This window comes from Orcinus orca, chromosome 8 (genome assembly GCF_937001465.1).
Source record: "Orcinus orca chromosome 8, mOrcOrc1.1, whole genome shotgun sequence".
NCBI lineage: Eukaryota > Metazoa > Chordata > Mammalia > Artiodactyla > Delphinidae > Orcinus > Orcinus orca.
The window spans coordinates 30146615-30164410 of NC_064566.1; the positions used below are offsets into that span (position 1 = coordinate 30146615).

Genomic DNA, 17796 nt, shown 5'->3' on the forward strand with positions numbered 1-17796 from the left:
AACTACTGAGCCTGCGCTCTAGAGCCCCCAAGCCACAACTACTGAGCCCGCGTGCCACAACTACTGAAGCCCACACACCTAGAGTCCTGCTCTGCAACAAGAGAAGCCACCGCAATGAGAAGCCCGCGCTCCGCAACGAAGAGTAGCCCCCACTTACCCCACAACTAGAGAAAGCCCGTGTGCAGCAACGAAGCCCCAACAAGCCAAAAATAAATAGATGAATGAATGAATGAATGAATTAATTAAAATGGTGGGACTGACCAGAGTGGCTTGCAAGAACTTCCACCTCTGAACTTCAGGGATCAGATGAAGATGTTAGGATCTCATATGCAAAGTCCTGGACAATGCTTTTCTATCAACTGAAAAAGAGAATGTTTTCCAGGATTGATGCAAAAAAAAAAAAGTAACTTAGAGGAAGAGCCCTGCATATTGTAATTGATTATTTACATTTTTTGCTGAACTTATGGAACCATTTGGGGATGAAGAGGAAGCAAAGTCCTTGAGCCTGGGGAGTGTTAATAAAGTTCATCATGTGCTATGAGTGCAGGGCTTCTATAGGATTAATAAATGCCCGTTTGAAAATGTTCTCAATGAAGAAAGAGAGAAGATGCCTCCTTGCTGCCTAATTCTGTATCTCCCACTTATTTCCTGATCTAAATCCAGTGTTTACCACTCCTTTTGTGACTAGTGGAATTTTGCCAATAGGAACACTGCTAACTGAAGGCCTTTAGAAAAGCTAGAGCCATTCTTCTGGCCTTCATTCCTTGCCAGAATCCTTCTACTCTTGTTTCCATAAGGTACTCTTGTCGCATCCTATTACTTCCACTAGTTTCAGAATGATATCACCTCAGTGAGGTACCAACGTTCCTCTCCTTACAAAAGAAAACAGACCTAGTTTCTTTAACCTTTCAGGAGAAGCAAATTCCCCAAATCCCTCTGTCATTCTGGTTGCCTTCTGCTATGCCTTCTCTAGTTCCAAAATATCCTATTTATAGAAAGAAACCCAGAATGAGCTCAGGACTCATAATATGACCTAACCAATCCTCTTTACATGACTAGAATAATTTTCTCTGACTCCTTTTCAGTTTTTCAATGTGCCCAATATATTCCAAGCTCATTCTCTTTTCTTTTATTCCAATACATATGAAATGACAAACATTCAAACTATGGCAGTGTTACTGTTGAGAGGTTGATGCCCATTGTATTCAGGAACTTTCTGGAATTAATGGGTTGAAAAGTAAGCTAGAGTTTGTGATTCGTGTAACATTAGGGTGAAAGGAACAGGTCTCTTCCTTGAATTATTTTTTGTTATTTGGCATTCACTTCAGTTAATAAAGAGATTAGCTAGTTTTCAATGAAGCCATAATGCAGACAATACCATAGGCTGAAGCAGCATTCGTGAAGAACAGTCCAACCTGGGAATTTGTTAAAAATGCCAAATCTTGGTCCCCACCCTAGACTCAGAATCCACTTTTAACAAACTGCCCAGGAGATTCATGTGCACGTTAATTATGAGAAGCATGGTTTTGCACCTGTGAAAGTTTCCCTCTAGATGTTCTAGGCAGATTTGATCTGAAACATACCTTGTTAGGCCCTATCACAATATAGACACTTTTACTAGTTTTCACTTGCCTTTCCATGATCCTAAGTTATGTGACACCCTGGGGATTTGCTTTCTCTTTTTATTCACTTTCTAATATGATCTTACATTTAGTTCAGTATATTTGCTCACGAGCCCTGACCTGACATGTTGACCTGTCTTAATCCCCTATCAACTTTTCGTATGAACAGCATCACTCCTCTACTTGCCACCCAGACTTCCTTTTATTCATTTCTTGTCTGTAAGATGGTTTAGACAGCGTCATTCAGTTCTTCCTCAATATTCCACGTGGTCTGGCTTCAGCCTCATTGTAGGGTTGTCTGGTTTTCCTGGAACTGAGTTAAGTCACATCCAGATCTTCTGCCTCATGCTGCTTGTCAGACTCAGGAATGCACAGAGGTTATTGCAACTAAATCATAACTTTTCGAAGCCTTTCTCTTGCTTCTTTTTGATGCTCTGATTGTTTCCTTTCTAACTAAACTAGGTTTGTAGATGGAAGATTCCTTGAGTTCTTTTTAGATATGAGCTCAACACCAGGTTCTTGGCAATTGTTTCCTATTCTTGTTTTCAGAAAGCTTTCCAATTTGTGCGTCGTGATTCTTTGCTTCTCCTTCTATTGCCTGTGGAGAACCATTATAGATCAGGAAGTGACTAAGAGAGCCAATCTTTCTTCCTACCTGGTCAGAATCATTTCTTATATCATAAGCAGAACTCTTTTGCTACTTTTGTTTTTTGTTTTTTGTTTTTCCCTAAGCCTCCAAGACAGCAATTTTGTCACCCTCTGAAGCCTTTCTGTGAACACTTTCCTTCATTGATGATAACAACTGCTCCTTAGTTCGGAGAAGGTAACTGTTGACCTCTTGGCAATAATTAAGCATGTGCTCTTCAACTGTATCATCTTCACCTGACTCAGTGGCTCTTCATAGATTAGATCTTGGGGCTATTAGACTCTGAGATTCCTTAGGGTAGGGAATTCTTAATATATGGATCATCGGCCTCTATCAAAGGGTCTGGCGCAGAGCAAGTACTGAACGGGAAGGAGAGGAAATAAAAGTAAGGGAGAAGGACAGAAATAATCTATCCAACACAAGGGGAGATGGAGAGCTTGGCAGTTAAGTACAAACAAACAGATTTGGGGAAAAAAGTTGGGAGGAAAGAATGAAGTAGTATCTCATTACTTCTGCCTTGATATGGGGGAGGGAGTACCCAAACCATTCTTTTCAATGTGACTTGCTGAATTTCCTTTTAGAAATTAAGAGAGAGAGACTGTCTCAAGAGATATTCCAAGCATCTGTTAGTTCCCTAAACAAAAGGAGTCCTTTTCATTTCTGATTTCGTAGACTCCTGGTTTGTTCCCTCTCTCCCATTAATTCTGAGACTCTTGACACATCTACTTAATGATATCTTTGTGCCTCCTAGTCTTGATAAGCCCCTTCTTATTAATTTTTGTACCCTTGTTCATAAAGGTACAGGCAGAGGATAAACTTTATGACTATGGCTTTGGTAGAAAACTGCATGTGAACATCAAACAATTCACCAATAAAGAACAGTACTGGTGGTTTGAAAGCAAAAATCCTTCCTTCTAGGTTGTATTAATACACTTTGCTTTAAATGTGGCTACATTGTTACATGGTAATCTTTAAGGAACAAGCTTTGTTTACTGTTCAGTTTGAAATGTTCTTACCATTGCTAAAAATGAATGGGATCAGATGAACCCAGACAGGTGTGATATTCATATCATAGCTGACTAGGTTCTTGTGGAGAAAATGAGATGGCCTCCAGAATAAGTGCTCTTGAGATTAAAACTGTGGCAGGTCCAGTACTTGGCATCTCTCTTAACAAATTAAATGACTGCAACCTTTGCTTATATTTGAAACTGGATTTCTGCAGGTGGGAAAAAAGAAAATATGTAAGTGAGTGGATGGAGATTAAAAGGTGGAAAGCTGATAACAAACCAGGAGAAGAGAATTCTTCTTCAGATCACTGAGAAATCAAGAGAGGAAAATATATGTATGTCAGACACCACCTCTTCTCTCCTTAACTCTCTAGAGCAACTCTCGTTATATGACAACTCTTGCCCCTCATCTTGGTCTGTGAGTTGTAGGTTTTAGTAATGATTCCAAGAAAGAAGAACAGTGGTCAAAAATATTCCTTGGGAAATATTTTCAGCACAATCATGTATTGTCTAAATCATTTCAGACTAATCAATTGTTCATGTTTTGAATCCCCAGGCACCCAAGCTAACAATTTAGGGTATCCCACTATAAAATATGACATTAATTTTCAGAATAAGGATCCACCAGAGAAGTAACTAATAGTCTCTATACAGACCACAACTACTGAGGAAAAAGTCATATAAATATATCACCTAGATGACGGTGGGGGGTAATTATGTCCACAGAGTAATCATCTCCCTGTGTTATTTCAAGATTTCAGATCTGTACTAGAGACACTGAATACTTAATTACAGCATTATGAATTGCTTTCTCAGGAAACCAGTTTTGTCCACAAAACCTGTACCCCAAGATCTCTGAGGATGGTATGTGCCAGCTGTTCCAGTCTTAGGGCAGCATCTGCTGGTTAATTCATGGATCGACAAAAAGTGGCAACTTGTGGACAATCTGAGCAGTCCTTTTAGTTGGAGGGAACTGTTGTGTTGGTGACTGTGGAGGTGTCTGGCATCCTTTTATGATGACCTATCTCAGGTCTCTAGGAGCCTGGCAAGTCTAGAACTGTCCCTAATGAGGTCTGATAAGCATTTGAATATATGTATCTTGGCTGGAGCCTAGGATAAGCTAGGTTGACTCTGGAAGCATCTCTAGAGCGATGTCAACTCAACACTGGACTTACAGTAATGATAACCCGGTACCAATGGAGATTCCAATGAACAGAAGTCCATATACAGAATTAGGAAGTGAAGCCTGTTTTCCATAAGTAAGGCATTTCTGGAATAGGAGGGGGAGGGGAGCAGGACCTTGAAGCAGCCACTAAATGCCGATGTTCTCTTGCTTCCAATCATCCTATCGTGTAACTGAGCTTTATACACCTAAGGAAGCACGACTGTCATTCAGATACAGCACTTTTGATCGGCATAAAGAAACTGGAAATTGGAAAGGGCTGGATGGTCTGAAACTTAAGAGCTGTCCACCATCTTCTGCAGCATCTCTCTGTCTCATCCCTGCAGTCAATGGCGCCGCGGCCAAGGCCTGTGACGCCGTTGGTGGGCTCCCCTTCGTGGGAACTCTGGGTGGAGAGTAAAATCTTGGTGTTGGTGCCAAAACGACGAAACCTGAAATGCGTCTGGGGACTTTCCAGGGCACTTGCGCTCCTCTGAGCGACCGGCATCTCCATAACAACTGGTTTACATTCGTCTTCCGTTCCTCTGCTCCGCTGTGGAGGCGCCGGCTGGGGGGAGGCAAAGGGCGGCTTCAGTGGAAAGCTACCTTGGGTTAGCGCCTCCCTAGGCTGGGGGGACGTTGCCAACGACCGGGTTATACAGCTCGTTGCCTGCGATTTCTCGAGCTCTCCCCAGGTCTCCAGCAGGGAGCGGCGCCCCTCTCCCACCTCTCCCTCCTTTACCTTTATTTTACACACGGGTGACGAGGGAGGTGCGGGTGAGGGGTGGGGAGCTGGTTTGTTGTCTTGTGCTTTTTTCTTCTCCTTGAAGTTCATTCTGTGCCTTCTAAGTTACTTTCCGCCGACACGTGACCTCTCCACCTCCCAGCCTGCGCCGCCACTGGTGGGGAAGCGCGGGTGCTCAGCGCGGGGCTTCCTGGGAGAGCCCCCTCCCGCGGCTCTCCACCCCAGCCCCCGCTCCTCCGGAGCGCGGCTCTGCTTCCCATCGCGCTCACCCGGGCGCCCTGGTGGCCCGGGAGCCCCCGGATGATGCGGAAGCGACTCAGGGGAAGAAGCAAGGAGCGGACGCGGAGCGCCGAGCCGCTGCAGAGGCACCCCTCCCTGCCTTTGCCCGCGGCTCCACACTCCGCGGCGCGCCATGCCGACCTAGCTGCGCACCGGGGCTGTTAACTCACATTTGAGAAGCCAGAAGCCATTAGAGCAAACGCAGTCATAACTTCATTCAACTCGGCCGCCCGAGAGCTCGGTTTACATAGGTTCCTGTGGGCAACTAGTGGCTCGCCCGAGTGCCTCTCGCCTAGTCATCAGTCCCTAAGAGGGAAAGGGAAAGTTGCCGGGCTGATGCGCGCTTCGACGCAAGTAGTTGTTCCCAAGGACAAGTCACTCACCCACACCCCCTCCCCGTCTATCCCCCCATCGCCCCCCACACGCATTTGATCATCACTCAAGACCTCATCAGCTGGAGACCCTTAGTCATGGGGGAAGGGGGAGGGGCACGAACTTTTCTAAGAAGTTTCCTTTTTACCAAAGGAGTCACAATGAGTTGGTCACGTAAACAGCACGGATAGTCGTCGTCGTTGCCGCCCCCCCCACACCCTCCCCCTGCGCTTTTCTGGTATTATTATTAAAGCGGTAGCCTGCTGGCTCTGATAAGCAACAAGTTCCCCAGCGGTCTTCCCGCCCTAGCCTGACGAGGCGAAGGTTTTTCTTACCTGGCGACAGGGAAATCTCCCGAGTCGAGCTCAGCTTTGCCAGAGCCCCAGGTGTGACCTGAGCAGTGGGCAAGTGTGCAGGCTGGGTTATTTTTATGAGGGTACCCTGAAACTCCCCGGGAACTTTCTGTGCCAGGACCCAGTGACCGGCGGTTGGGAGGCAGCCCCAGGAACCACCGCTATATAGCAGGGCACTTGGGCAGTCATTGGAAACCTCGCTCATTCATTAGAATCACGTAAGAACTCAAAAGGAAACGTGTCTCTGGGAGTGAGGGCGTTTGCGTAAATCTATAGGTTTTACAACATCGATGACAGTTGCTTTGTCTTCTGTAGTCGCCAAGGTGGTTGACAGTTTAAGCTTGCGGATATTGCAAAGGGTTATTAGATTCATAAGTCACACCAAGTGGTGGGCGATCCACTGAGCAAAGCCGAACTTCTCACATGATGACTTCAAACAAGACACATTACCTTCCAGCATCTGTTGGGGAGACGGGATTTTAAGACACTTGAGTCTCCAGGACAGCAAAGGCACGATGGTGAGTAGCAATAAACCCTGCATTATAATTGAAAAATCTTGACATGTTGCTTAACAACGGGCATATCACAGCTCTTCCTAGCACTTCACACGCCAAAGAACAGCAGCTACTCAGGCCAGGAGAATCGGGTTTTTACACAGTGCAACTTTAATTGGAATCATTTGAGATTTAACACAGCAATGTGGAACTGCGTGGAACAAACTTGGAGTTGGGTGTGTGTGTGTGTGTGTTATATTGGCTGTTCAAGGCTGATGCTTCTCTCCCAGCCTTCTTGCATTCCATTCTCTGCCTCTGTGTGTGTGGTGTATGAGCATATTCTATGATTTATATGTGGGCATGTAATTGACATTCGCAAGGAGGTTAACTTCCATCTAAAAACAATCATGCTATTAGAGATTGGGGTTAGGGGGTGGAGTAGGGGTAAGGATGGGATAGAGACTGGGAGTTTGGGTGCAGATGGGGGGGGTTGGTGGGAGAGAAATAAGTCAGAAGGGCATATCACCGGTAATGAAATGGGTAAGCCTCTCCTAGAAGAAAGGGGTCTCATCAACATGTGATCAACTATTAACAGGATGGCTTTGGCAAAGCCGTCTGCACGTGACAAAACGTAAGGAAGTGCAAGAAACCGTCTAGAGCAATATCAAATATCACTTAATTAGAGATTTTTTATCCTTTTCCTCCCGCTGCGCCGGGTGTGTAATCCGGGAAATACGAGCCCATTCAGCACCTTGGACAGAGCCAACGGATTTGTCCTAGGTGGTGGTACCCCAGGTAGCCGTCTCGGCCCCGCAGAAAGCCGGCCCTGTGTCGCCCTTAAGAAGCGTCTTTTCGGAGGTTCGGCTCACACTGAGATCGGGGCTGGAGAGAGAGTCAGATTTTGGAGCGGAGCGTTTGGAAAGCGAGCCCCAGTTTGGTCCCCTCGTTGAGCTCGCTGAAGTTGGCTTCCTAGCGGTGTAGGCTGGAATAGACTCTTGGCAAGCTCAGGGTTGGTATACTGGGTTAACTTTGGGAAATGCAAGTGTTTATCTCCAGGATCTAGCCACCGGGGTGGTGTAAGCCGCAAAGAAGGTAAGCACCGGGGCGGGGACCCCCTGCAACCCCAAATTTTGAGCTATTTTGATACTCGATCTTCCCGAGAGGACGCGCGGTGGAGGGGAGGAAGTAGAAGGAGAGTGTGAGAGGGGGGTTGTTTCCTGGTATTTACCCAGTTTGAATTGCCCTAGGTGAGAGCCTTGGGGTAAAGCGAGAAGGGGGGTGGGGAAGCTCAGTTTTTCTGCGGATATATTGAGTTTAGTTAACTTGGACCTGCAAATGTCTGATTCAAATGTAAGATTTCTCTCTCTTTTTCTCCCCTTCATCTGCTTCTTTTCCGTTTTCTTTGCCAGGGTGTGTGTGTGTGTGTGTGTGTGTGTGTGTGTGTGTGTGTACAGTAGGTTCATTAATTATGAAGCTTTTACAGAACATTCGATCTCCTAAATTTTGACTTTGTACCATTTAGAATTAGGCGGTGGAGGTGGTGTGCGGTGAGGAAAGAGGAGGTGGAGGTTGGGGAGAGGGTAGGAGGTAACGCCAAATCTCCAACACAAAATGAATCAAGGTAATTTCAGCTCTTCTAGGCAAAGAATTCATTCTCTCTGTATCCCTCCCTCCCTCTCTCTCCCCCTCCCTCCTTCCCGCCCCCACCTCCTTCCACCCCGCCCCCTCCTCCTGCCTCCGTCCCTTCCTTATTCTCTCTTCCCCTCCGTCGCCCTCGCGCCTGGCTGGATGTTTCTTTCTGGTTGTTTTCTTTCTTTCTTTTTTTTTTTTTTCTCTCCCCTTCTTTCCTCCCTCCCTACGAGTTTCGGGTGCTGGCTTAGAGGGCTCCCGCTTTCTCAGGGGAAGGGGAGCCGCCGAGACCGAGCTCCGCTCCCCCGCCAGGCTGGATGCCTCTCTGAGCCCAGGTCCGAGTCAGTCGGGGTAACTAAGGAAAAGGGGGCCTCTACTTGGGAGGAGAAGGTCCTTTATGGGCCGAAGAGCCAGGGAGCGGGCCGGGGGAGGGGGCCTGGGAGGCTCGAGGAGGTGGAGGAGAACACTCGTAGCTCCGCGCGGCGGCTGGACCGAGCCACCAATCAGCTGGGCGCACAGACCGCCCAGCCACCGCGAGGTTGCACCCGGAGGCGCGTGTGGAGGGCGGCCGGCTCACCGCCGGGCCGCCGCCGCAGCCGCCCGGGTGGACCGGGGGGCGGGGGTGATCGAAGCTGCTCAGAGCCTCCCAGCCTTCCGTTCCACCTCCCCGCCTCCGCCCCGGGGGGACAGCGAGCGCGCGGCAGCGTTGTCCTGCCTCTCCACTGGGAGTCCAAGGACTTGCGCACCCCTGCGTGGGGGCCACCGTCCACTCCATGCTCCTACAACCCTCAACCCACCCCTTCCCGGGCCCTTTGTTCCGGCCTCCCGGCCAAGCCCCGTGGTAGTCTTCGCCCCAGGGCTTGAGCGTTCTGGACTCCTCCTTCCTGGATCAGCCCTTCTTAATTAAGAGGCAAGGCTTGGATGGGGGTACGGGGGAGCGTAGGGGGAAAACCTATTTCCGAAACTCACTTGACTGTTCTAGCGAACGAAAAAAGAAAGAATTCCAACTCTGCTCAGGTGAAAAGGATGGATTCATAGGCAATGCGAGGATATTGTGGAGATTTAGAAGGAAAAAAATAAAACCCAGGCACTAGGATCAGATGACCGTGATAGGCTGCTCGGCACACAAAGGGAGCGTTGGGCAGGGTTTACGGAGCAAGGCTGCAGCGAATGGGGCACAGATTGTTCCGAGATCCAGTCATTTTCTCAGTCAGATCTACGCGCAAGGAGGGGAGGGGAGGGGAGGGCCTGGGAGGGAAGCGAGACGGGAGGGGCTGGGCTTGGGGGCGGGGGGATTTCTGATCAGTCTGATGCAATTCCAAGCGTGCTGCAAAGGAACTCCAAGGAGTCCGCATCACCATCGCCACCCACCCTTCCCAGATGGTGCTGTTTTAAATACGGATCTGCAGGGCTGAAAGCAGAACTGGGAGATTTATTGCAAAATCCCGAGAAGGGGGCGGGGGGTAACGGGGAATGGAGGGGCAGAATTTAAAGGTGCAACGCCTCCTTTTGCCCAAATCAAGCGGCAGCCGGTCGGCTTTTTTTTTTTTTTTTTTTTTCCCTGTCTGCCTGTCTCTGGATTCACCAAGGAAGAGGTGTAAATATTGTGACATTTTGAGGCGGTTTGATGGATGAGAAAAAAATCATCTGTCACTCTAAATCGCAGAGTTCCCTCTCTCCTCGAGATGCCTTGCTAGCGAATACCCGCTGCTACCTAATACAGCTCCTGGGGCTTTAAATGAATGCACCGTTAAGGGAATATTACGCTTTTAGTCGACATGCCAATTTATCTTGACAGTCGAATGGAGAAAATTGTAGATTTAGAGGCTTCGGGAGACAAGGAGGGAAAATGCTTAACTAATTCTTGTAACCTCGAGATCTTTAACAAACCTCAAAAGTGTCACGTCATCCTCTGTCACACGCGCACCTATAAACATCCTTGACTTGTAGATGAAATGGTTTCGCCTGAAGTGTCGTGAGAATGAGTATCACTTTAAGAATAGTGCACCTGATATTCACTGTTTATGTGTATTTACATAGAGCCCTTCAGCGCGAAGGCGAGAAATTTCAACTGTCCTGTTTGAAACCTGACAGAAGATTAGAAGGTGTTAAAGAGGAGAAGGGAAGAAAGAGGAGAGGGATATTTTTAACCTTAAAAAAATGAACAGTAACCTAGCCTACTTTTGTACCCCCTGGTCTTGTATATTAATATTTCTGTGTGTGAGATTTTTAGCTTGGTCTAGCTCCCCCAATGGACTATATCAGTACTGATTCAGATGAAAATATATTCATTTTGCCAATAGCTTTTTCAGTGTCACTGATAGTAAGACCTACAACACAGCAATTTTTGGAGGATAGAAGAGAATGTTTGAAAGAGCCTTGCAAACTGGGAAGGACACACTCCGTAAGAGGGAGGTATCACTATGTCATTCTCTGCATACAGCATTTTCATTTGAACCAGAATGCTAGTTATTTTTAAATATCGTCTACTTTATACGGTAAGGCAGTAAATGGGATTTTAAAAGCAAGCTTCTTGTTGGTTCACAAAATATTATTTGTAAAATTGCCAATCAATGTAAATTGGAAAGAATACCTTTAAAATATCTAAAATCAAAATACATATGATTCTTCGTTCACTTACCAGACTCTTTCCCTATCGAATCTGTAATCTATATTCTTAATAAGAGGAGAAGCTAGTGATTTTAGTTTCTTTCCTTTTCCTGGCCTGTCCTCTAGGGGAAGCTTAGTAAGAAACAACATTCCATTATCAGGCAATGTGAGAGGCAAGGCCTGGATGACCACAAAATAGATACTCAGCCACAAAAACCAACAAAGAGAAACGAGGGGGGAAAAAAAATCAGCATTGAGGCATGATTTACAAAGGATTTTATTTCTAATTCTGTGATTTGGGCATGAGGCTCCAATTGCTCAAATAACATTCATTTGATCAAACTGCTTACAAAATGTCAGTTAAAATGATGTCTAACTGAACATACATATACTCCTATCAAAGGCCGGTAAAGCTAATCCTTGCCTTTAATTAAGAAAAACTAATCTAACCATTTAAATGACTCTAGTGAATATGAACTGATAGAATCTGATTTTAAGATTCTGCTTAAAACTAAATTTGTTCTGAAAAGCACTGACTTGCCAGAAAAATATCTATTTTTGTAGCTTTCTTTTCACTCTATGGATAATTTAATGAGTTGCCTATTTTAATTTTACAACTGCTAGCTCAGAAGTATCTCAAATTATCTTTCTTTGGCTGGTGTCTTTCTCTGCTGATCTGCTCCTGCTGTGTGTGTGTGTGTGTGTGTGTGTGTGTGTATAGGCATGTTTGTCTCTGTGTGTTTCTAGTGCATTTAACAAGCGGTGAGTCTCTAATTTACATGCCATAATCCATGTAAAGAACAGTGTGTGGCATTTAATAAATAAAATAAACATTAACATTTAGTGAGAGCTTACCATTATTGAATCCTATGGAAATGGGGAGGGAGGGTGTTGCCTTTAAGTGAGAAAGATTAAATTCTTAAACAATAAAAGGAAAAATTTCTCTCCTCTTTGGCCAATGAGTGACCATAATTTCAAAAATATTATAATCTTTTACTTTGGAAGTTAAAGCTACTGCTTTAACCAGTGTGTCTTGAGAAAGATACATATGGTCCCTAAAGACTAATACGCCGAAACACCAGGGTGCAAAGATCAAAATGTCAAATTTTTATCCCCGCCTCCATTGTCATTTGGCAATCTTTGGAGCATTCGTTCTGAGTTTTTTTAAAGTTCAGATGGGCTTTCCCCCTTTTACCTAACATTCTAGAGGAGTCCTATGAAGAATTCTGTATAATGCAGACTTTATTTGTATTTCCTAGTAATAATACTTTATATACACATAGTGCTTTGAAAGTTCTTCACAGATTTCCTTATCTGATCTCCTCAGCCAGGAGGGTAGGGTAGGAATTATCAATCACCTTTCAGATGAGGAAACTCAGGTTCAGAGTTTTCCCAAGACCACATTGCCAGTAAGAGGTGAAGACTGACTCAGAATCTTCAAATTTCAAGGACAATATTTTCAGCTCTCTAGATCATGCTGCCTCAAACCCTACTCAGGCATCTGAGGGGACTGTAGGCATTATTTCCTCCTATTTTGATTTCTTTAAATTAAAAGAAAAAAAATAGTTCCCACAAGTCTGTAGTCCTAATGAAAAGTTTTTACCAGTATATGACCTTCTCCTCCTAAGCCATTCTTTCACTCTCCCATAATCGGAGGCTCAAAGAAGGCAGGGATCTTCCTAGGGTTGACATACCATCTAAAGGATAGTCACTAATTCCCCCCAAAAAACAACACAGAATAGGAAGAGCCAAAGGCAAGAAGAATTTTTACTTGCGAGCTGTAGAATCTGGGGCCTGGGAAATTTCTCAGGGGTCACTTAGCCCAACCCCTATCTGATGCATGAATTCATGTTGGTTTGTTTTCTTCTAACCCTCTGGAATTTCATCCCAGTCTTTTTTTTTTTGCCCCCCCCAATATCTTTATTGGAGTGTAATTGCTTTACACTGCTGTGTTAGTCTCTGCTGTACAGCAAAGTGCATCAGCTATATTCATCCCAGTCTTACATGCCTGGGATCTTGTTATCTCGGTAGATATTCTGATACTTATGGGGATCATGAGCTTGACAGGCCATTTTCCATTTGCCCAAGATGTATACTTTCTATAGAGACTCTAATATTCATAATTTTATTCTGTAAGCATTAATTGACAATCTACTATGTGCCGGGAGCTGTGCTGAAGTCTGGAGATTCAGCAACGTGTAAGACTAGAAGGTACTTATCTTGGTGGAACTCACAGCTTAGAGACCTGACTTGTCCTTGAATTTGCGCTGTTCCCTAGAAGAAGACAGACTTCTGGATTCTTAACCTTTTTCAAGAGAACTCAGTGAAATAGATTAAATGTCTGAGTTCAAGCTTTGCTGCCAACTCATTGTCAGTAGCTGGAAAAATCAATTAGTCCCCTTTGATCCATATTTCCTCCCACATAAAACAAGGAGGATAGCCTTAGGATCAACTCTAAATTCCATTTTAGCTCCAAGTTTGAGTGATATGATAGATAACTTATTTCTTGGACTTAAGTCACCCTAACCTTTGGTGATTTACAATTTGGGGTGCCAGCAGTTTTTAACTTGTTTGTTAAGCAGCACATTATGAAAAATCAAAGAAACTTACCTGAACCCAGCACAGAAAGGAGCCAGATATTGAACCAATCATTTTCTGAGAAAAGATGACTTGGAAAGTTGTAATTTGAACAATGATCTCAAACTTCTACAGATTACTTTTTAAAGGGATGGGATGATGAGAGACTCACTATCAAATTAAATGCTTATTTTCTTTGTACAAGCAGAAGTTCTCATTTTTCAGGTCATTTCTTTTTAAAATCAAAGATATTACACCCTGACATTGTCTGGGCCTCATGAATAATGCATGATATACACATGATAATAGATAATCAGATGGACCAACCAGGAGAAACATGAAAGGGAGCTGGTAGCCCAAGGATTGCAGAAGGTGTGTGGGCATTTCGACATCCAGGAAATGCTATAGATTTGTCCTTAGCTAACTCAGCCTAGCGGAGATAATTAAGAAAAATGTGGGTGCAGAAAGGCTACACTCCTTGGGATTGGCTAGATTGCTGCAGTAGTTCAAAAACAATTGGCACAGCTGCCCACACTGGACATGATTGCCCTTTGAGGAGTCAGCTATTGACTTTTATAAAGATGCCATATTTAAAATAACTTCGGATGCACTCGGGATGACATACATCATTCTTGAATTCTATTTTAGACAAATGGCAAAATATATTTCAAAGTATTAATTTAAAAATAAAAACCTTTAAAGTCGAGTTTCTAAAAATCAGCAGTTTAGCAGTGTGTGACCTCCAAATTTAACAGTTCAGTCTGAAGCTAGGAGAAACCTCTGGCCTGTGTGAGGCATTTTGACCATTTGTGAACATTTTCTGGATCACCCCAGGAGGTAGCAAGTACTTTGCCAATGTTTTCAACCTCTGAGTGAACGTTAAATGCACTCAAAAACCTTCTCACACTGGGAAAGGGAAACCCAATCAATTGCCCGAAACAGCAGAAGAAAATGCTCTGAGATCTTTGTGCCCAGAGTGCATGCTATGATGTAATGGAATCCAGGATTCCTTCAGAATATGCTAAATCCCATACCCATCAGCACCAGAAGGAGTTGGAACTGATTTGTCCTACCTCCATCTTCAAGGAAAATAGCAACGACCTACTATCCCTAGGTAATAAGGTGACTGTGGGGAAAAAATAGCTAAGTTGGGTGATTGTAAAAAGGCTCCATAAATATCTAAAGCCTTTGGGATCGGACATTACAGGGCAAGTGAATAGAAAAAAGAGAGGGAACGTGAAAAAAAATGGAGCAGAGAAATGAAAAGGGAAACCAAAATAGGGTTAGTATCATATGGGGGCTCTTGAATAGACGTGTCCACTCCGAGAGTATTCTTCAAGGCCATTTGTCTACTGAGCCTGATCTCTACCATCCATGCTCATTATTGTTCTGGTTACGTTGGTAGGAAACAATGATTTCTTCTGCTTTTACCTTCCTCCTCCAGTAAGGGCTTCTGTCTCCCCCAGCAACTTCCACAACCAATGTTTAAGAATGGCCTTGTTATTGCCTCTCCTTGGCATATGTTGGATTAACATGGGCTTGGTAACCACTTCTGTGCTGTGGACTCCACTCTTTTGGCAGTCTGGTCAAGCCTATAAACCCTTCTCAGAATAATGTTTCTAAATGAATAAGTCTTAAAAGCATATGATTACAAAGGAAGCCAATTACCTTGAAATATAGTTTTAAAAATATTTAAAAAGTAGATTGTGTGATATAGTAATATATGTGCTTTCTTAAGGCACTAAATAAGATCTAGCAGCAAGGTGAATACTATAATTTTGCAGTAGTGATAAGCATCAATGTATTTCAAGGTATCTGTAACAACTGACATGTGATATGAAGGTGACTGTGATTTCTATCAGTGACAAAGTCTGCAAATACTACTGTGTAGCATTTCCCAAACATATTTGACCATAGAACGCTTGGAGAAGGGGGGCACTGATTAACATGGCATAGATTCAGGATTGTTAGTTTAGTCTCTCTCTGCCTTTCAGTGTGAGCCATTGAGTTTTCCATCCTGGCATTTGGAGAAATTTTTAAAATTCACTCTTGCCATTTGACAAGTTGCCAAGTGGATAAAGAACCAACTGATGAGATGGCTAAGGTGTAGTAGACATGTTTCTATTGGCCGAGCTTGCTGTTACTCCGAAGTTTATCCTCAGTACCACACGGGCTACCCCACTACCCTAGAATCCATTGCTCCATTGAAAAAGAGAAAGAGTCCAGACTCTGTTCATTAACTCAGTGAGCATGGCCTCAGATTCCTGGTGTGACTTCACTAACCTCAACAAGTTATAAAGACTTCATTTCTGTCATGACTATACTATGGGAAAGTATATGCAAATTATGATGGGATGGGATAACATTCATTTTGCATTTATCCAGGGCTAAGTTGTTTGCTTTGCATTTGACATTTATTATTTCACCCTCAAAGCAATTCTCTGAGTTAGATTATATTCTAATTGTATAAATAAGGAAACTGGAACTCAGAGAGTTTATTTACCCCAAATTATACAGCGAATCTTAAATGGAAAAGCTAAAATTCAAACCTAATTTTCTCCGGTTCCAAAGTCCATTATAAAACCACACTTCCCTATCTAGTAGCTACCACCCAGATTTGATTTGGGCCCCCCATTATCAGGTTTGCACATACATTTTGTTAAGAGATCTTCAACACAACCCTTTGAGATGGCTGAGAATTTCCAAATCAGCGGCCACAAATGCTGATTTAGAATTATATTGCATCTTTTCTAACTAATGAAAAACTTTCAAACCACTAATTGTCACCTATCAACTTTGAAGCACCATTTTCACAATCATAATATGGAGAGAGTGATGTTACTTAAAGTGTTTGGGGAGGATCAGATAAATTAATAATCAAATCAAACTTTACTGAGTTCACTGTGGTGAGCATTCTACATTTCCATAGTTAATTGAATCCCCACGACGATCTTTCTAGGCAGAGATTATTAGTATTCCTATTTTAAAGATAAGGAAACTACACAGCAGATGAAGGAGCAAGATAAAAACCCACCAGACCTAACAAATGAAGAGGAAATAGGCAGTCTACCGGAAAAAGAATTCAGAATAATGATAGTAAGGTTGATCCGAAATCTTGGAGATAGAATGGACAATAGAATGGACAAAATGCAAGAATCAGTTAACAAGGACCTAGAAGAACTAAAGATGAAACAGGCAACGATGAACAACACAATAAATGAAATTAAAAGTACTCTAGATGGGATCAATAGCAGAATAACTGAGGCAGAAGAACGGATAAGTGACCTGGAAGATAAAATAGTGGAAATAACTACTGCAGAGCAGAATAAAGAAAAAAGAATGAAAAGAACTGAGGACAGTCTCAGAGACCTCTGGGACAACATTAAACGCACCAACATTCGAATTATAGGGGTTCCAGAAGAAGAAGAGAAAAAGAAAGGGACTGAGAAAATATTTGAAGAGATTATAGTTGAAAACTTCCCTAATATGGGAAAGGAAATAGTTAATCAAGTCCAGGAAGCACAGAGAGTCCCATACAGGATAAATCCAAGGAGAAATACGCCAAGACACATATTAATCAAACTGTCAAAAATTAAATACAAAGAAAACATATTAAAAGCAGCAAGGGAAAAACAACAAATAACACACAAGGGAATCCCCATAAGGTTAACAGCTGATCTTTCAGCAGAAACTCTGCAAGCCAGAAGGGAGTGGCAGGACATATTGAAAGTGTTGAAGGAGAAAAACCTGCAACCAAGATTACTCTACCCAGCAAGGATCTCATTCAGATTTGATGGAGAAATTAAAACCTTTACAGACAAGCAAAAGCTGAGAGAGTTCAGCACCACCAAACCAGCTCTACAACAACTGCTAAAGGAACTTCTCTAGGCAAGAAACACAAAAGAAGGAAAAGACCTACAATAACAAACCCCAAACAATTAAGAAAATGGGAATGGGAACACACATATCGATAATTACCTTAAATGTAAATGGACTAAATGCTCCCACCAAAAGACACAGATTGGCTGAATGGATACAAAAACAAGACCCATATATTTGCTGTCTACAAGAGACCCACTTCAGACCTAGAGACACATACAGACTGAAAGTAAGGGGATGGAAAAAGGTATTTCATGCAAATGGAAACCAAAAGAAAGCTGGAGTAGCAATTCTCATATAAGTTATATATATATATATATATATATATACACATATATATATGTAATTTGCTTGAGTGCAGTGTTTTTTGTTTTCTGTACTGAATTCATTAGCATGGGTCGGTATAAAATTTAGCATAGGT

The 17796-nt window shown here is 43.5% G+C and overlaps 1 protein-coding gene and 1 long non-coding RNA gene across 4 annotated transcripts in view; both read left to right on the plus strand.

Moving 5' to 3' along the window:
• The window catches only part of LOC125965192 (uncharacterized), a 169875-nt gene that overhangs the window by 56070 nt on the left and 96009 nt on the right, over positions 1–17796 (plus strand). The gene's annotated exons all lie outside the window — the stretch shown is intronic.
• The window catches only part of BDNF (brain derived neurotrophic factor), a 61204-nt gene continuing 49484 nt past the window's right edge, over positions 6077–17796 (plus strand). Inside the window, exon 1 of one of the 3 annotated variants that reach the window (XM_049713505.1) lies at positions 6077–6704. In XM_049713505.1, the coding sequence (XP_049569462.1) occupies positions 6702–6704 (3 nt within the window). In that variant the 5' untranslated portion in view covers positions 6077–6701. Of the gene's footprint in view, positions 6705–7423; positions 7773–17796 lie in introns of those variants that run through there. The other 2 variants (XM_049713507.1, XM_004263943.3) reach the window with 2 other exon arrangements.